This window comes from Taurulus bubalis, assembly GCF_910589615.1.
Source record: "Taurulus bubalis genome assembly, chromosome: 8".
NCBI lineage: Eukaryota > Metazoa > Chordata > Actinopteri > Perciformes > Cottidae > Taurulus > Taurulus bubalis.
In genome coordinates, this window is record NC_136596.1 from 18,629,188 (window position 1) to 18,646,572 (window position 17,385).

The 17,385-nt window shown below is 40.0% G+C and overlaps 1 protein-coding gene across 1 annotated transcript in view; it reads left to right on the forward strand.

Moving 5' to 3' along the window:
* The window catches only part of arvcfb (ARVCF delta catenin family member b), a gene marked incomplete at both ends in the record, with an annotated part of 114,623 nt that overhangs the window by 69,760 nt on the left and 27,478 nt on the right, over positions 1-17,385 (forward strand). The window contains 4 exons of the mRNA XM_079222727.1: positions 8,459-8,576; positions 8,724-8,895; positions 10,841-10,858; positions 12,507-12,578. Coding sequence (XP_079078853.1) covers positions 8,459-8,576; positions 8,724-8,895; positions 10,841-10,858; positions 12,507-12,578 — 380 coding nt within the window. The remainder of the gene's footprint in view (positions 1-8,458; positions 8,577-8,723; positions 8,896-10,840; positions 10,859-12,506; positions 12,579-17,385) is intronic.

Genomic DNA, 17,385 nt, shown 5'->3' on the forward strand with positions numbered 1-17,385 from the left:
CACAGATAGACATTAGGCAAAATTGTGGAAACAGATGGCAGATTTATTCAGATTAAAGTCAATTTGGGTTTAAAGCATGTGGACACATTTTAGAGATCATCCTGGATTTTATAGAGAGGATCCTTCACACACCCACAGTCTGGTTTTTACTATGATACCAGTTGTATCTGGGAACAAGTGTGACATACATGAGACTACATTCTCTTGGGCCAGGTTCAGGTTTTTGTTCTTAGGTACGGAAGTAATGTATGATATGGAAGATGCTGTGTTCTCACTGTATCTGTATGTATATGAAGTATGCTGGATGTCTGTCTGCAGCAGATTGCTGGGTGACAAACTATTAGTGACACACATATATCATTACAGGTAAGGTACATTGTGTTATCACTGCTGCATTTTGAGACGTAATTTGTTTAATGTTCCTCTATTTTGTATGTACTTTGTCATGTTAATATGTGCTGGGTAACTTTTTAATCACTCGCCCCTAAGGGCCAATGAGTAGCATTAGAAGCTAACCAAACAAGCTCAAATTAAGTAAGCACACAAATGAAGTTCGTCTTGAGCTTATTAAGGCTGAGAGAAGATAAATTGAACCTGCAGTGCAAATCGTTGCCTCATGACAACAAGTCATTATGTCTGTTTCTGTTTTTTTTTTCGAATAGCACTCTCTCTATCTGGTGATAAGAAAAACAATATTCAAGCCTCAGTGTTAATTGGGATGAAAAACATTGACTATTATTTAACCCTCAGTGTGAGCTGCAGTACATTTCCATCAATGAACCGCGAATGCTGTGCTTTGAGTCTTTTCAGTGACCGGAACTTTTAAGTTGTTCTCAGGTCAGTCATCCCAAAATGATGTTAACTTCTCCATTTCCACAGTGACATACCTCAATGTTAAAGTGAGGTGACTCACTCGGCCATGCTGCTGGCCCTGTCTGGTCCATTTGTTTGAAGAAGTGAAGGTCTGCTTTAGTCCTGGGGGGCTCTAGTCTGAGATAATAACTTGAATGTGCCCTTACCTAAACCTCTTCCATACGCGTACTGGTCTTTGCCGTCGCATTGCTCTCGGCTGATGTAACAAAGCTGTAAGATGTTTGTTTGGCTTGAACCTGTTGGCCAGGGAACTGCTGCCTCACTAGAAAGTACTGAATCCATTGGACCTTGGACCTGTAGTCAAACCATGTTCACAGTAAGTTCAGATTGTTACATCAAAGGTAGCTTCCCACACTGAAACACAAAAACTACACAAACACCTTTGCAGTAACAGTAATTTATTTCCCAAACATTAATATAAATATAATTTATAGCCGACAAACCTGGCAAAGCACGTCCCATCAGCATATAATATAACTGCCCGTGTCCGTCTTAGGTTGTATTACAACATAGTTTATTTTTAAAAGGTTGTGAATAAACATTACGGACATATTGTTAAAGTTATTGTGCACTTTGTGAGCATGCGTTCCACAGTTTATGAGATTATGCAAAATCACTGAATGTATTATCTACCACTGTACTGTATGTACATACACATATAACACATAACACACACTGATCGGTTAGAGCCTATAGTGAGTCACCAGACTGGACACCAAGGAAGATAAATAGCTTTTAAGCTCACAATTATGAATAAGAATCATGAGAATCTGCTTTGACATTGTGTCCGTTCCACTATTGGACTACATTACTTGTCTGTTGATGTGGATACCTTCTAGCGTATGATTTCCATCTTGACTGCTCACAGTTGCCCATGACAGTTGCACATGCTTGAGCGTATGTTAGTAATTAGTTTGTTGATGTCAGTTTGAGTTCCAGGAAATTGCAAAGAGCATTGTTTGTCATTGTTTTCTGACATTTTTGTTGACGAAGAGATTAAATAAATAATTCCACCTCGACATCAGTGTTATCTAAAAGCTTCCCTGTTTTCAAAGTGCACCTCAGAAACAGCAAAACCTCCACCAAACATGCTCTCTGCCTCGGTCTATAAATGCTGTTATCAACTGAGAATGACTTGAGTGCAATAATCTTTAATTCCTGTTATCAACTTCCAAGTAGTTTTCCCTCTCCAAGTATCTTCTACCTTCACTGCTAAATCAGCCATTTTGGCTTCAACTCAGAATGACAGCTTGTAGTAAATTGTGGAAGAGAGAGAGTGTGTGTGGGACGTTATCGCGCCTCACGCCTGGCTGTGCTGTCTCCTCCCGGGCCGGCCATGCCCGTCGAGACTGTAATCCAGGGCAGAGCGTCTCCCGGAGTAGACGCTGCGGCATGCTGGTTGACATCCAGAACAATATAACATCCAAATCTACCTCAGACAGAAAGTACCAGAATGTATTTCACACATTATTGCTCCGCATCAGATGCTTTCCAGCAAGTTTGCTGTGGCTATAGAAAGTCTGGAAACTTGCTTGTAATTTTAGAACATTTTCTGCTCAGTTGAAGAGCAGCATTAACGAATCAAGAGGGAATAAATGAAAGCGCTCTGATATAGCAAAGGAAAGTCATAGAGAAGTCATGGTATTTTCCATCAGGGCCACAGTGGGAATCTGCGCTCACTGCCTCGTACTGTTTCTCATTGACTTCCTCAAGATTTCTTTCATTATCTGCGCTCTCTCTCTTCCTTTTTGTGTGTCTGTACTGTGTGTTTTTCACCGTCTTCCCAAACACGATATCCAAACCCGTCACCCCTGGTGCCACATATCTCCCTGTGCTCACCCTTCCTCGACCCTCGATGTAGCCACTCCTGATGAGAATACATTTCCATGGTAACTGTGACCAAGCCCACAGTTGCCTTGACGCCGGGTTTTGTGTGCCGAGGAGAAGTGCTGATTCCGGGGAGAATCTGTTTACTTCCACCAACAGAGACACTGCTTGCACCTCAATAAAGCCGGGGATAGTTTTATTATAATAGCCTCCTCTGTCGATAGGAGCCAGCTTATTTACAGGGTTTACGCTTGGGGCTCAGTGAAGGGGAAGCTGTGTGTGTATCGTCTTCGCTGGTGTTGGGATCGGGTGTCAAGAGTTGGTTCTGGTGCCAGATAGCAGTGCTTTTTAAGTCTACAATCGGCTGATGGGCCTCCATGTGCACCAGCGCTTCCACATTTGTAGCGTTTATGATCGGTTTGTTCGATCAGAAGGTCGGGTTAACTAGTATTGATTTATATTAAATAACAACAGTTGTGTAAACGTAATAATAAAAGCAATGACAGCTTATTGACAGCTTGACAAATTTGTTTCAGCTGGGTATACGAATGCAGAACGGTTCCTTAGTATAGCCTCAGAGAACTGTAGACCTTCAGACTTGTTTTGCCTCAAACCAAGAGGAATCATGGCTTCTGATTGTCGTGCTTGATAATAGTGTTTTCCAAGTTAAAAAAAGCCAAATAAAGCTTTATGAACAGGATTAACATTGGGAACCGAAAAATGTCAATAAGGATATAGAAGCAGTTTCTTAAAACAACATGACAGCCTGTCCCATCAACTACTGCAGCTTTTGTGTCAACTGAAGAATATTTTTAAATTGTCACAGAAGGAAAACGACAGATGTTACTAATAACAATGACTGTTACATTTCAGTAAACTGTGACGGTAAACCAGCATGCACAATACCACGGCTCTATAACTGAAGCAGCTAAATGGAATTCAGACGTCATTCATTTAATTGTCTACACTTGTGCTTTACCAACTGTGACATGTAAAAAATCTTTTTGGAAACATGTCTATGATTTGAGTTTCTAGTAGTGTGAATCTGATGATGTTTAGGGTGAGTTTGTCTTTCAACACATTTTAGTATATATTATTGCTTAGATCATATAAAAGAATTTGAACAAGGATTAGATCAAATGCAGAATCAGGCCCTACATTGCGGTATGTGGGAGGCCGTAATGTACCGTAATGTAGGGCCAAGAAAAACATATATTCTATTTACAACCACATTAAGCAAGCAGGATAAGAAACCCTCGCCTGGCTGTCAATCGCTCTCCGCCGCTCCTTTTCTCTCCGTTCTCTGGACAGCGCTGCTGTGACAGAAGCACCTCCTACAACCAACAGCGCTGTCCATGGTCCTGACACAACAGCTGAGCGGTATAGTCACTTTTTGTATCGGCCAATCATTTTGCTTTATTTGCTATTTTTTTAAAATATATTTATATACATTAATGTACTTACTATAATATACATATACTTTTTGAGGTAGCTAGGTTGTACATTTAAATTGTTTTCAATGGTTGGTACATGTAAGCTACTCCGCCCCACCCCCCCGCCCCGCCCCGCCCCGCACCACACCCTTATTGTCAGATAAGCCTAAGTGTTTATATTACTACTAATTGTATTGCTCTGCTGGTCTGGTATTACGTCCACTTCTTGGATGCGGTGATTCCTCAGTAATCCAGGTAGTCTGTTTTTTCCACTGATGTATATTTACTGTCAACAACTTCACTGTCCATAAATTCAGACATGCATATGCTATTTATAGATAGGAAGGATATGTTTGTAATTATATAATAAACCTGATCAATACAATCATGTGCACCACCTATTTACAATGGGCCCGGTTACGGAGATACACCTACACATGTATGTCTTCTGGGAAGAATCCATAAGATGAATCAGAAATGAAATCAGGATCGATAGAATCTAAAGGATACACCAGGGTACACATATGGTCCTGCAGTGTTGCCGTTAACCTTGTACGACGTTAGCGGAGGTCAGTCACGACTCCATCCATCTCCATCAGTCTCCATATGTCCAGCTCCAGTCTATTTGTCTCAGCTGCTCTATTGTCCTCTGATGGCCACATGACTCTGAGCAACCTTCACACCCACACTTCATCTGATACAGCACACACACTATAGGCACATCCAGATCACAGTCACAGCCAGTCTGTGTCAGTGCTGTGTTTCTGCACTTGGTTGTCAAAGAAAAAATAATTTCCCTGTTTCTCTTAGAACTGCTGTATCACTGCAGTTTGGTATTTTGTCACTGTATCCTTTCTTTGACCATCAAAATGTAAGTGTTAACATATTTATTTCAGTAACCTCATCGTCAGGAAATCTGCTGTAAAAGAAGGAAACAATAAAAGCTTTGACTCGGCCCAGTATTCTAAAATGTCTCTTGATCTGAACATGTTGGGGTCTGAATCAGATAAATGACTTTGTTTCAAACACATGGATATCATACCTACTGCCTCTTCTAAACTATTGTAAATGAGGGGATTATGAGATAGTAATGATTTGAGGTAATAACAGGCACCATAAAATTAGCTCATTTCCATTTTTACAGTACATTTTAATGTTTCACTTGTAGCGAACATCCACAGAAGGATGATACAACTGTCGTTGTATATTTTGATATGGATTAAATATGATTTATTAAAACTGCTACAAGCAACAACACTACACACTACATCCGATGTGAGGTCTTGGGGCAGGAATGTTGTATTGTGTACAGATTGTAAAGCCCTCCCAGGCTAATTTGTGATTTTGGCCTATACAAAATAAACTGAAGTGAATTGAACTACATAGCTGTACTACACTTGTAAAATAGCAACACAAGTATTAACAAGACACATCGTTTCTTTTTAGCTAAATGTGGCTTACAATGACAACGTGCTGATATTTAGCAGGTGTGCTATAATGTTTCCCTATCTATAATTATAGTTTAGGATGTTGGCATATTAACAATGCACAGAAGTACTGTGATGGATGGGAATGTAATTCCTCTTGCAGGTGTTTTGGTCATAAACCAAAGTATTGGACCAATCACCCTTTTGACCCAATGGTAATGCCAGGGAAACACAATTTGTTACAATTCAACCTGAGGGGGACATGAATTTGTTTACAAAACTTCATGGCAGTCCTTTCTAATGGAGACATTTCATACACAACTACAAATCTCAATCTTATGGTTCTGTTGAGTGGATGACCAAATTCAGCAGTATCCATCCTCCCATTTTCATGACAGTCCATTTAATAGTTGAGACATTTCAGTCTGGACCAAAGTGGTGGCAATTAAAGACACATATTTGACCAATTAAAACTACTATTTGTATGTATCATCTCATATGCCTACTGTTACTGTTACTTCATATATGTCACATCTTTCACTTCACTGTTATTTTGTTAGTCTATTACATTAAATTCTTTTAACATATTTGTGGTAATTATTTGAAGTAAAAAGGATTGCACGTGTGTGCATGTTATGCAGGTGGACATAAAGAATCATTGTGAAAGGGTGCCATGAAAGTTAGTTACATGGCGAGAATGTGCAGTAGCAACAGATGGAACACTCACAGATAGATCAATAATCATCAGCACCTATAGACCTTCACCCCCATGAAATACCTCCCCACCAGATAACCTGTCTGGTGATACGAGTGCCTACCCGCACTGTCTCCACTGACAGATGCACACGTCCATAAACCTTCGACCGAGACTGCTCCCTGAAAGACTCCTGGAAATGAAACAGCTGACAATAAAACTCTTCAGTCTGTCTGCCCTGAAACACACTCCTGTCAAATAAATCCAAGGCGGTTTCTCCTCCGGATCCATTTACAGAGGAGGTGGTGACCGTTTTTCTGACAGCTGGAGACGGATGGGTTTAGTTTATGAGCGGGTCCAAATGTCCGGTGCCGTCTGCCTGGTCTCTACCAAAGAATAGTCTGAACTAGCACTCACTGCTGGATGATTCTGTGGGTCTCCACTCCAAAGACGAATGGCAGAGATAATCATACACTGGCCAAGAGGATAAGAAGGTGTAAGGCAGGTTATGTGTTTGTGTGTATAAAGTTCATCTCCTTGTATAGGTCAATATACAACATATGTACATCCATTCTGCCTCGGAAATTAATGATTAAAAACTAAATGGAATAAGATGGAGTCTCTCTCTGTCTGGATGTGCATGTGTGTCCTTCTATTTTCACGACAGCGGTTCATCCGATTGTCTTCAACCTTGGCAGGTGTATTGCTGAGGCCAAAAGGAAATGCGGTGTTGAGTGTGAAGTTATTTGGATGAGCGGCAATACTAGTGTCCAAGCAATCGGCCCGCTCCAACTAGTCACGTTTTGAATGGGCACTGCACTAGTTCTCATAGAAGTCAAAACACAGAGCATTTGGATTTTGCAATTGTGTCCATTTTTTGTGAAACAGGAACATTATATAGCATGTTGTTGGGCGTGATATGTGTTTCTGTCCACACAGCACTATAAAGCACTCCAGCTCTGCTTACCAGCACCAGGCTGCCACTCTTCCCCCAGTACTAACTGGGGGTCGGCTAATGGGATTAGGTGGGTTGGAAGCCCTCATAAATGAAGTCCCTGGTGAGGGGCAGGGATCTCCAGCTTTCCCTTAACCCTCTTTAAAGCCTCGCCTTTCACAGTCAGTCAGACAGCCGCACTAAGACTGCACCAGCTCTGCTGCCAGTGTGCTCATAGAAGCCGTGCTCAGGGCGCTGGCTGACGTAACATGGATGGCATTTCCCTTTGTAGCAAAAATGAAATTCATATTCATCATTCTTTTAAGATTATTCCTTAAGCAGTCTGGCTTTATTACATTGTACTATTGATGCAGACAGGGAGGATAAAGGCCACAGGCCTCATGCAAACCCAGAAAATCACAAGGTTGGCTCAGACTGGTTTTGGATTGCTAATATTGGATACATCTGCCAGTCATTGTCCAGTCTGTCAATGTCTTCAAATGGAAATCATTAAACTAGATAGTAGCTCCTAGTAATGTTGAATACTTAAATACATGAATAAACAACAAAATAACTCAGATCTTTTATGGTGCTCAGTTTGTTATGAGTGATGTTTATTTGTGTTGTTAGTTATATACTTCCTGTTTGTTACAACCACGTTAAGCAAGCAGCCTAAGCAACCCTCGTCTCAGTCAATCGCTCTCCACCGCTTCTTTTCTCTCAGTTGTCTTGACAGCGCTGCTGTGACAAAAGCACCTTATACAACCAACATCGCTGTCCATGGTCCTGACACAACAGCTGAGCGGTATAGGCACATGTGACTGTCACTTGTGATATTTTAATTGAGTCACATTTTTCATGATTGCAATGAGAAGAAAGCTAGTTTTTTTTTCTCCTTACAACTAATATTAGTAGCATTTGTATTAATAATTATACCACTCTCAGTTGGTGCTGCTTCTTGCTGAGGTGGTTTGTCAGATTGGGGGGGTGTTTATGTCTTAAATATGTTTGAATTTAAGATAATGACTTTGCTCAGATATTTACTTTTAACAAGATCAATTCAATCTTAAAATACCATACAGATCTTAGTATATTGTATTTCATATATAAGAAGTCAGAATTTATATCCTCACAATCGGAATAATCTGCTGCCAAATGGCTGCAGAAATTGCAGCTGCTGTTGTCCTATTTCTGCAGGTTCTGTCAGCAGTGTAGTTTAATCTGGTTGATTCAGACTAACAGTGTGTGTTTCTGACTTTTTTTCCTGTAGAAATGTGAGCTCAGACGGGGCAGAGGCTCGGCGCAGACTGAGGGAATGCGAGGGATTGGTGGACGCCTTGCTGCATGCTCTTCAATCAGCTGTGGGGAAGAAAGACATGGATAACAAGGTAGTGTCAGATTCACCCGCTAAAGTACATATTCGTCAAGACATATTCATATGATGAATACAACTGTACAGTACATGCACAGTTTTTGTCGCATATTTATGGATGTACTTGTCGATGAGAATTTCTCTGTCTCTTTTTCCTCCATAGTCTGTGGAGAACTGTGTTTGTATTATGAGGAACTTGTCCTACCACGTCCACAAAGAGGTGCCGGGGGCCGAAAGGTTCCAGGACCCCTCAGCGCCACAGGCTCCTGGTTCAGCAGGACCACAGAGAAAGAAAAAGGATGACGCCGGCTGCTTCGGTGGCAAGAAAGCCAAAGGTGAGAAGGAGGAAAATGCCATAACCACTAATCTGAATAGTTCGGAAACCTAAAATTAGATTATTGCCTCTTCAATAAAACACATGTTTTTGTTAAATTAATGATAAAATCATTGGGATTTGTATTGCATAACAGGTCAATTATGATTAATTAGAAAAGCTTCTTAAAAGTGTAGACAACTGTGTTTAATAATTAGTGGGAGCTGCATGTGGTGGTTTTATTGTCCTTATTATGGTTATTATCTTTTGCCTTATTTTACATGGAATTGACAGAGGGGAAATCAGTTCAAACAGTTGTATTAAATATACTAGTCTCTACTTTATCCTCCTCTTCTTTATTGTATTTCAGTTTGTTGTTGGTTTTATATGAGTGCTGAGCTTCTCCCTCTCAACAGTTTTCTTCTCTCTTGAAAATAGGGTTTACATTTGACATAAACAAGAGTAACGCTTTGCTCAGTCAGAAAACCAATGATTAAACTTGATTAATCTCTTCAATTTGTCAATACCTTTATCAATTACATTTAACCGCTCAACTTCAACCATATTGTCCCACCATCTGTTTGGTAAGCTAGATTTAAAATGTTCATCAAATACATAAAACAGTAAGACAGTGTAAACAACAATCAGTTCTCTAAAATGTTGGATATAAATGAACTCAAATATAGAATAATTCACTACGATAACACATACCATTTTTACAAGGGAACAATATGAACTGTCATAGTAAGCTCTTAGCTTCAAGGCAAGACTGTGATGAGACTTCTCTGTCATGGACGTGCATCGTGTTACCGTCTGCTGCTCCAGGACGGTTTTGCTGTTATTGATTCTCCTTAACAGATGTGCCATGTACGCACGCATCTTAATCAGCATTCTCCCAGGCCGTTAGCTCAACGACACTGTTATCTCTCCACTGTACAACATTAATGACTGCCATTAATCAGTCAGCCAATGAGGTGTAACTGCCAGCCAGTGACCCTCGACTTCTAATGACTCATTGGAGAATCCTTTGGTTCAGGGGTCAGGAGAACACAGTAGCTTACATGTATACAGAGTTATAAAGACACCAATTAACCACATAAATACTTTCACACAAGCACACACTCGCTGAGAATAATGAGAGGTGTTTAGCTGCTGCAGACCCTGAAGGTGTTCTTTGAAAGAACGAGGCTCAGGTACAGAAACATTAAATGTGGCTATAAAGGAGCATGGAGGCGGGTGGTTAAGCAACACTGTCGGCGATATGCTTGGTAATTTGTTCCCTTAAGTAGGCTACGTTTGGCCTACTCTTCAGTTTAATGTCACATTCAGTATTAGACATACCATTATGCTCAACACGCGCTGAGCAGCTCAAGCTTTGTTTTAGCTTCTAAACAGGCTGATTTGTGGCTGTTATTTACGTCTCTTTGAGCACATCTCTGTTCTTCCCAGGCAGTGAGTTTAATGACGCTTACAGTTGGTGCTGTTGCTATGTATGTTTCACTGTGACTCTCTATCCTACTCTCCTATCTGACAATGGAAGCTGATTCCTTTCTTTCTTAGCCTTTTCTTTCTTCTTTCTCTGACGTTTCTTCATGTCTTTTCCTATTTTCCTTTATGATTCTGGCTATTTGCTTCTTTCTCCATCTAAAAAGCCATCCCACTGATGCCAACTCTCTGAGCATGCTTTCAGAGAACACTTCTGGACTCCTAATAGCTACCCATTCAGCCTCTTTTTTATCAAAAAAGTACTAATTTTTTCTCCCTTTGCTCTTTCCATTTTTCTTTTCTAGTTCCTCCCCCCCCCCCCCCCCCCCCCCCACCTTCCCTGTTTTGTAAAGATGCCATCTTTTTGTAAAACTGTTCATCTATTGCACAGCTTCTTGACACATGCACACGTCTTGTTCACCATGCCTCTTCTCCCTGCTTTGTGTTTTTTGCATTGCCGCTGCTTCCTTGGCTAACTATAGAGGAATGGTTTAATCAAGGTGAGTGTCCCCCCCTCAACCCTTCTCACTTCATCTCTCCTCACCCTTCTCCTCCTATTCATTCTCTTTACCCCTGGCTGTAGAATAGTTAGAAGTAGTTTTGGATGTCTTCCAAAAAAATCAGAAAAACTTCCAGGGACTTTAGTGGAAAATTGGGGTGTTTCACTTATTCCACATGCATTCCCTCACTATACTGACCTGAGTAGTATAGGCTCCACACCTCCCAATTCAGTTTGTTCCTCTGAGATAAATGAAAGGTTAAGGTGATCAAACTTGGTGAAACAGGTAAGTCCATCGGGATGTGAAGTAAAGCTTGACTAATCAAACGTATCGAAGATGCAGAAATTAAAACCTCAAACCTATTTCGTCTAAATTTATGATTGAAATTAAACTGAAATGTAAAACCTTTTATACTCCAATTAAAACTAATCCCAACTAACCAGACTGCTACTTTCTGCATCAAACTTTAGCCCTTCACCAATCCCCTTGTGTTGTTTTCAAGAATAAATGTCAAGCTCTGCTACAGACCTGGTTCGTGTGTGTGTGTGTGTGTGTGTGTGTGTGTGTGTGTGTGTGTGTGTGTGTGTGTGTGTGTTTTCAATTGATATTATTATTTATATATATATCAGCAAAAGTTCTTCAGTACTTGGTGCTAAAAGAATAGTTTGACGTTTTGGGAAATACTAATTACTTTCTTGCAGGGAGCTGGGTAAAAAGATTGATATAACTCTCATTCATTAACTATGAATCTAGATGCAGAAGTCCATTTGCTTAGCGTCTATAAAGATTTGAAGTGGCTCTGTCTAAATGTTTTTACCTTAAGACAGAGTCATGCTGATTCCCCTTGCTTCTCGTCTTTATGCTATCCGAAGATAATTACTTGCAGGCTGTAGCTTCATGTTTAGTGCACAGTGACATAAGAGTGATATTGATCTAATCATCTGACTCGCAGCAAGATGGTGAGTAAGTGTATTTCACAAAATGTCGCACTATTAGGTTTAGGTGCTTTCATGAATATATAGTGGTTTTATGTATTTTGAAGGGGTGGCAGGACTAGTTAATCTTTTGTCTCTGTAGCTCATTCAATAAACATGTAAGATGACCATTAGCCGGCCGAGTTGCAATCACTCACATCCCCTCCCACTCCATTCCCCCTCCTCCACTGCATTACAGTTATAGTAGGAACGATGTGATGGTGGAAAGAGTTTTGTATGCAGTCATAGGTTTGTGTGTCCTATATATGCAAATTGATGAACATGTGAACGAACACACCAGTGTTTGATAGCCAACAACAGACGGTGTGGGATGTGCAGTTTCTGTGTACTTGAACAAATCACGCTTCTAGCTCTTTGCACTGTTTACATGCACACATTGGTGAGTTTTGTGGGTGTGTACACCTGGATTAGACTGATATGTCACTTCAGAGAGAGGTTATACCATGAAAATACAGCAATTATGATGTAAACATTAACATGGTTACGTTTAAAAAAAACACTAAATATAAGCTACTGTATTTGCAGCTTCAGTTTAAAAATATCTACATCAGCCTTCCAAATCCATATCGGTCTAATTCCGGTGTCAACGACATCGTCTTCTTTAAACACGTTTTAGGATATGGCACTGACTTTGTCTTTCTTCCTCTCTCCAGGCAGGAAGAACGGAGAGAATGACAAAAACTATGACACACTGGATCTGCCCAAGCGCTCAGAGCCGTCAAAAGGTAGGTCTTTTCTGTCGAGCAAAACATCCCTTCGTTAACGCTTTCGCTCCTGGGGGAGAATGTAGCTGAGGGGAGCGAGTCTGGAAATAACTTGCCTCACTGAGATGTTATCCTGCAGGATGAGACAGATAGGAAACATCTCAGATCTTGGACAGCCAGGCGGGTGAAGATGAGTGTGATTGGTTTGATTGGAGGCAGGTCAGGTGTGTAGGGCAACAAAAGCCTGGGAGGCCTTTGACGGAGAGAGGGCGGTCTGGTAATTTAGCTTTGTTTGATGGTTTTGTGCCTTCACTGTGACAGTCAATTGTTGGCAGCTTGTGAAAGAATTAACTCTGTAAGCCATCTTTTTGTAAAATACAACAATGCACTGAGACACAAAAGGCAATAAAAAGCAGCCTCTTATTGTATTCTGAGCTCTATCAAGTTTGGGGCTAAATGGCATCCATTGTGTTATCTGTTGCATTGTACTGTGCTACAATTCATTGGTGACTACGGTTTATAGGAATGGGCAATATGGACAGAATTCTCTGTCACTGTATATGTTATTTTATAGTAGGATTGGAGCTGAAATAGTCTCATGAATTGATTATGGTGGGGAAAGAAATGTGCCTCTATTTTGATAATCCATTATTAATTTTTCAAGCACGAATGTCAATCATTTTCTAGTTATAGCTTTTCGTAGTGTCTACTTGAAAATGTAATAGCTTTGTGTTTTAGACGGTTGGTTCGAAGAAAACAAGACATTTCAGACATTTCTTATCACAAATGATAACCAAGTGCACATTTTTACACCCACGTTTTTGTACTGCCTAAACAAACAAGATAACTTGTACTTGTGTTAATTTTAGAGGTGCTGGTAGGTGTATTTTGTCCCCTTTGGACAGAGCCAGGCTTGCCAGTTTCTGTGCTAAGCAATGCTAACCATCTGCTGGCTTTAGCTTCCCATTTACTGTACAGACAAGAGTGATGTCAATCTTCTCATCCAACTCTCTACCAGAAAGCAAATCAGCATATTCCCAAAATGTCAAGGTTGTTACACAAATAAAACTGGACTCAATTGCACGACAAGGTATAGGTAAAACAGTCTTTACTTATCAGCAGAGGTTTGGTACACGGTTAGGCAGTCAGAACAGGCAGGAATCAGGCAAAACATGTGGTTGAGGAAATAGAGGCAGCAATATAACAAATCAGGAACAGAACACTGGCAAGTTGGTGGCACTGGGAGGTGAGTGATTGGACACAGGTGGGATCAATCAAGGGCGGGGCAGACAATCACAGTGGTGGAAAAACACACAAAGGCAGGAAGTGAAGTGACCTGAGAGGAGAGGTAAGAAACACAAAATAAAACAGGATATAATGATAGCTGATAAAATAAGGAAAACTTAACATGGGGACAGAACGAGACATAACACAGGTATTCCCCAATGAAAACAATTGTTAGTTACAGCCCCATAGATTATCTTAACACAGGCATCCCTATTTAGTTAGTCATGTGTAAATAGTAGTAAGTCTAAGTCTATATCATATATATATATATATATATATATGCACATATATGTATATATATATATATGTATATATGTGTATAATAAAGGTATATACTAAGCTATGGCTATATGTATGGTTATATGTATCTATGTATATGTGTATATGTATATGTATGTATGTGTAGTAACTACTGAATTAATCATGCCATTTTTTAATGCTTTGTAAGGCATAAATAGCCTGCCCTTTTAGATGAGGTCACAGAACATACTTAACTAATACTTAACTAACGAGTAGTAACTACCTGAAATGCTTTTTTTTTATCATTTACTAACACTTTACAAATTATTTTATTAATCGGGGAAGCCATAATTTATAAAGTATGAATACCCAAGCTTATTAATCAAGAATGAAACATGTATAACTGTGTTTATGAATTGCATACTAATGAGTGTTCATGTTGGAATAATGCTTTATAAATTATGAATTCAGTCTTTATTCATGCTTTACTAATGCTAAATAGTGTGTACTTATTATAAACATTTATTTATATTATTATTTTTTATGACCCCTGACCTCTCCTCTACCCGTCTTGTGTATAGAGCAAATATTGCAAAAATTGCATTTCTTATGAAACAAATGGCCATAAAGTGCAAAACTTTCTGTGAGTTTGTACGTCTGACAGTGCATCCGGATGGTAATAGAATGTTTATTTGCTTGTGTGTAAGTCTGTATAATAATGTGCGTGCGGATGTCCATATGTCTAGTGGTGTCTGTGGAATTTGTCTTCACGTGTTACACACCCTTATTTGGTGTTTACAAATCAGCACCTTCTTCAGCGTCCAGTGGCAGGCACTCAAAGTCAATACCACTTCCTGTTTGACTGTTAATTAGCAACATTAACACGGCAGAGTAGGCTCTCATTAAACTAGATCACATTTTAATTGCTGTGCTTTTACAAGTTAAGCCGATTTTTTATCACTCCTAAAGGTGAAAGCTAAGCTGGCATGCTGAGACTGTGGATCTATAGCGGTTACAATTGTGGTGTGATTACGTTACACAATGTGCTAACAACACCCTTCGGAGTTTTGAATCCAGAGAAAGCAATTATCGTTATAGGCCTAAATGTCAAACACGGTTGAAATGTGTGTGTGTGTGGGTTCACGTTGGAGAGAGCACTCTGCATTTTCTTGCTCACAGACAGACAAATCATATTTGACGTTTATTAGCTCCACACACGGGCGAATAACAACAGCGAGGTGCATGGATAATAAGCTTAATCACTAGAGCGAAACCCACATTGACTTTTAAAGCACATTTATCACTTTTTCCTCTTCAGGAAACATCAGAGGTGAAAGTGCTAGTGACTGCGAGCCCATAAAAGTCATCAGGATGCATTGTTTGTATCTCTATGAAAATGAATTTTTCTATGTGTCAGGCATGCACACGACCCTCTGCCACCAGCACATCCCATGGTCATCTGTGGTGAGAGATAGAGTATCTCTCATTCTGTGGCGATGGGTAAGAGAGATATGGCAGATTACATGTGTATCCCGGTCCTGATCTGATGTCAGACAGAGGGAGGTCAGGCTGGACCTGGCACTGGGCAATGATTAATCTTTTTGCTTGTGTGTGAAGAAAGAGAGAGAGAGAGAGAGAGAGAGAGAGAGAGCGAGCTTTGGAACTGACATTTTTCTAGCCCCTTAAACAAATAGCATGACATTTTTGGGAATTCCATTTGTTCACTTTCCTGCCGATTGTTAAATAAGAAGATCAATACCACGCTGTTTGTACAATAAATATGAAGCTACAGTCAAGAGAAAGTACGCTTAACTTAACATAAATACTAATAAATGTCCTCAAATATTTAAGAAAGGCTATAGTAATAATACTGCTGACATTCCTGGGCTGACACCAGATGCTACACAATGTAATAACTTTATTTTTTTTAAGTGAATATCATTTTGACTTAAGGTTGAAGGCGTACAAGCATTGAACCAAACACATCTGTTTATTATGCATCAATACCCACTCTTCTAAATTCAACATTGACTATATCTCAAAAATCAATGCTTTGTTTTTAGTAAACTTGTCTCGCCAGATTCTCAGTTGATGTGATTCGTCTTTCTAGTTGATGATGTGGCCACTTTGTCAACGTTAATTGATCGAGTGAGTTAGTTTGTCCATGCAGGTTCACCAGAAACGGGACCTGTTGCAGGCACATACATCAGTAGAGATGTCCATTATTCATGCGGTCCAGAACAGAGGCAGAAAAAGAGAGAGGGGTGGCTGTAATAAAAGTAATTAAAGTATGAAAAGACGCATTTCATTAAAGAGCCGTTGATGATGACATATTTTCCCAACAGTTAGCTGAAACCACAGCGTAAACCTTTAGATTGGAGAAAGGTCAGGTGAGGGGAGAGAGAAGAAGCCGTGATGTGTGACGACTGTGTGTGTGCACCTCTCGCCTCCTTGTCTCTGAGAGTTGAGGTTAAAATGAAGATGCTATCCAGCCAGAAGAGGAGGTTGGATAGAATATAGAAACAGTGTTGGCCCTCCTGAGAGAAATAAAGTGCTTCAAATTAATTAGCCTTTACCTTGTATGCAGCCTCCATTTCTTGCTTCACCTCCTCCCTTCATCTGCTCTTTCTTACCCTTGTTTCTCTCCACTGTATTGTCAGAGCAGTGTCACAATGCAGCAGAGCGAAAAGCCTTACATCCTCTCTCAGCATGTTGGTGTGTTTTCAATGAGCTCCAGCAACCACAGTAAATGTACATTGTACAATCAGGGAAATGCAAACAAGGACAAGTTCCACATTTCCAGTAGAATACCTGATGGTGAACTACTGATGGCAACAAGAAGAGCTCCTTTATTTGTTCTATTCAAAAAAGTCAAAAAAGAAAACAGTGTCTGGGATTGCTCAACAAGAATAGGACCAAGAATGGGAATGCAGTCCATATAGTGCAGGAAACAAGCGTCCACTTTGCTTTTCTAGCTCATGACAATGTTTCGGTAGTACGTTGACCTTTGGAGATTTGGGCAGATGGTGAAATTTCCATTACGCAACACAGATGTGACAATCAGGAATTGGCATGTTGTGTCTGTGAATCCATACTTGGTCTGAACCAAAGTGGTGGATCGGCTGACCGACATTACCATCCCTAAATCCTTGACGCTAACATGGTTATAAAAAAAAGTCAAATGTGAGTTTCCTTTCTGATCACATTGAGGTAATTTATCAGCTTACAGTCAATAGGGCATTATAGTGATATTAATCAAGAGTATGCATATTAAACTCCTGATTGCCTTTTACCTTTTACC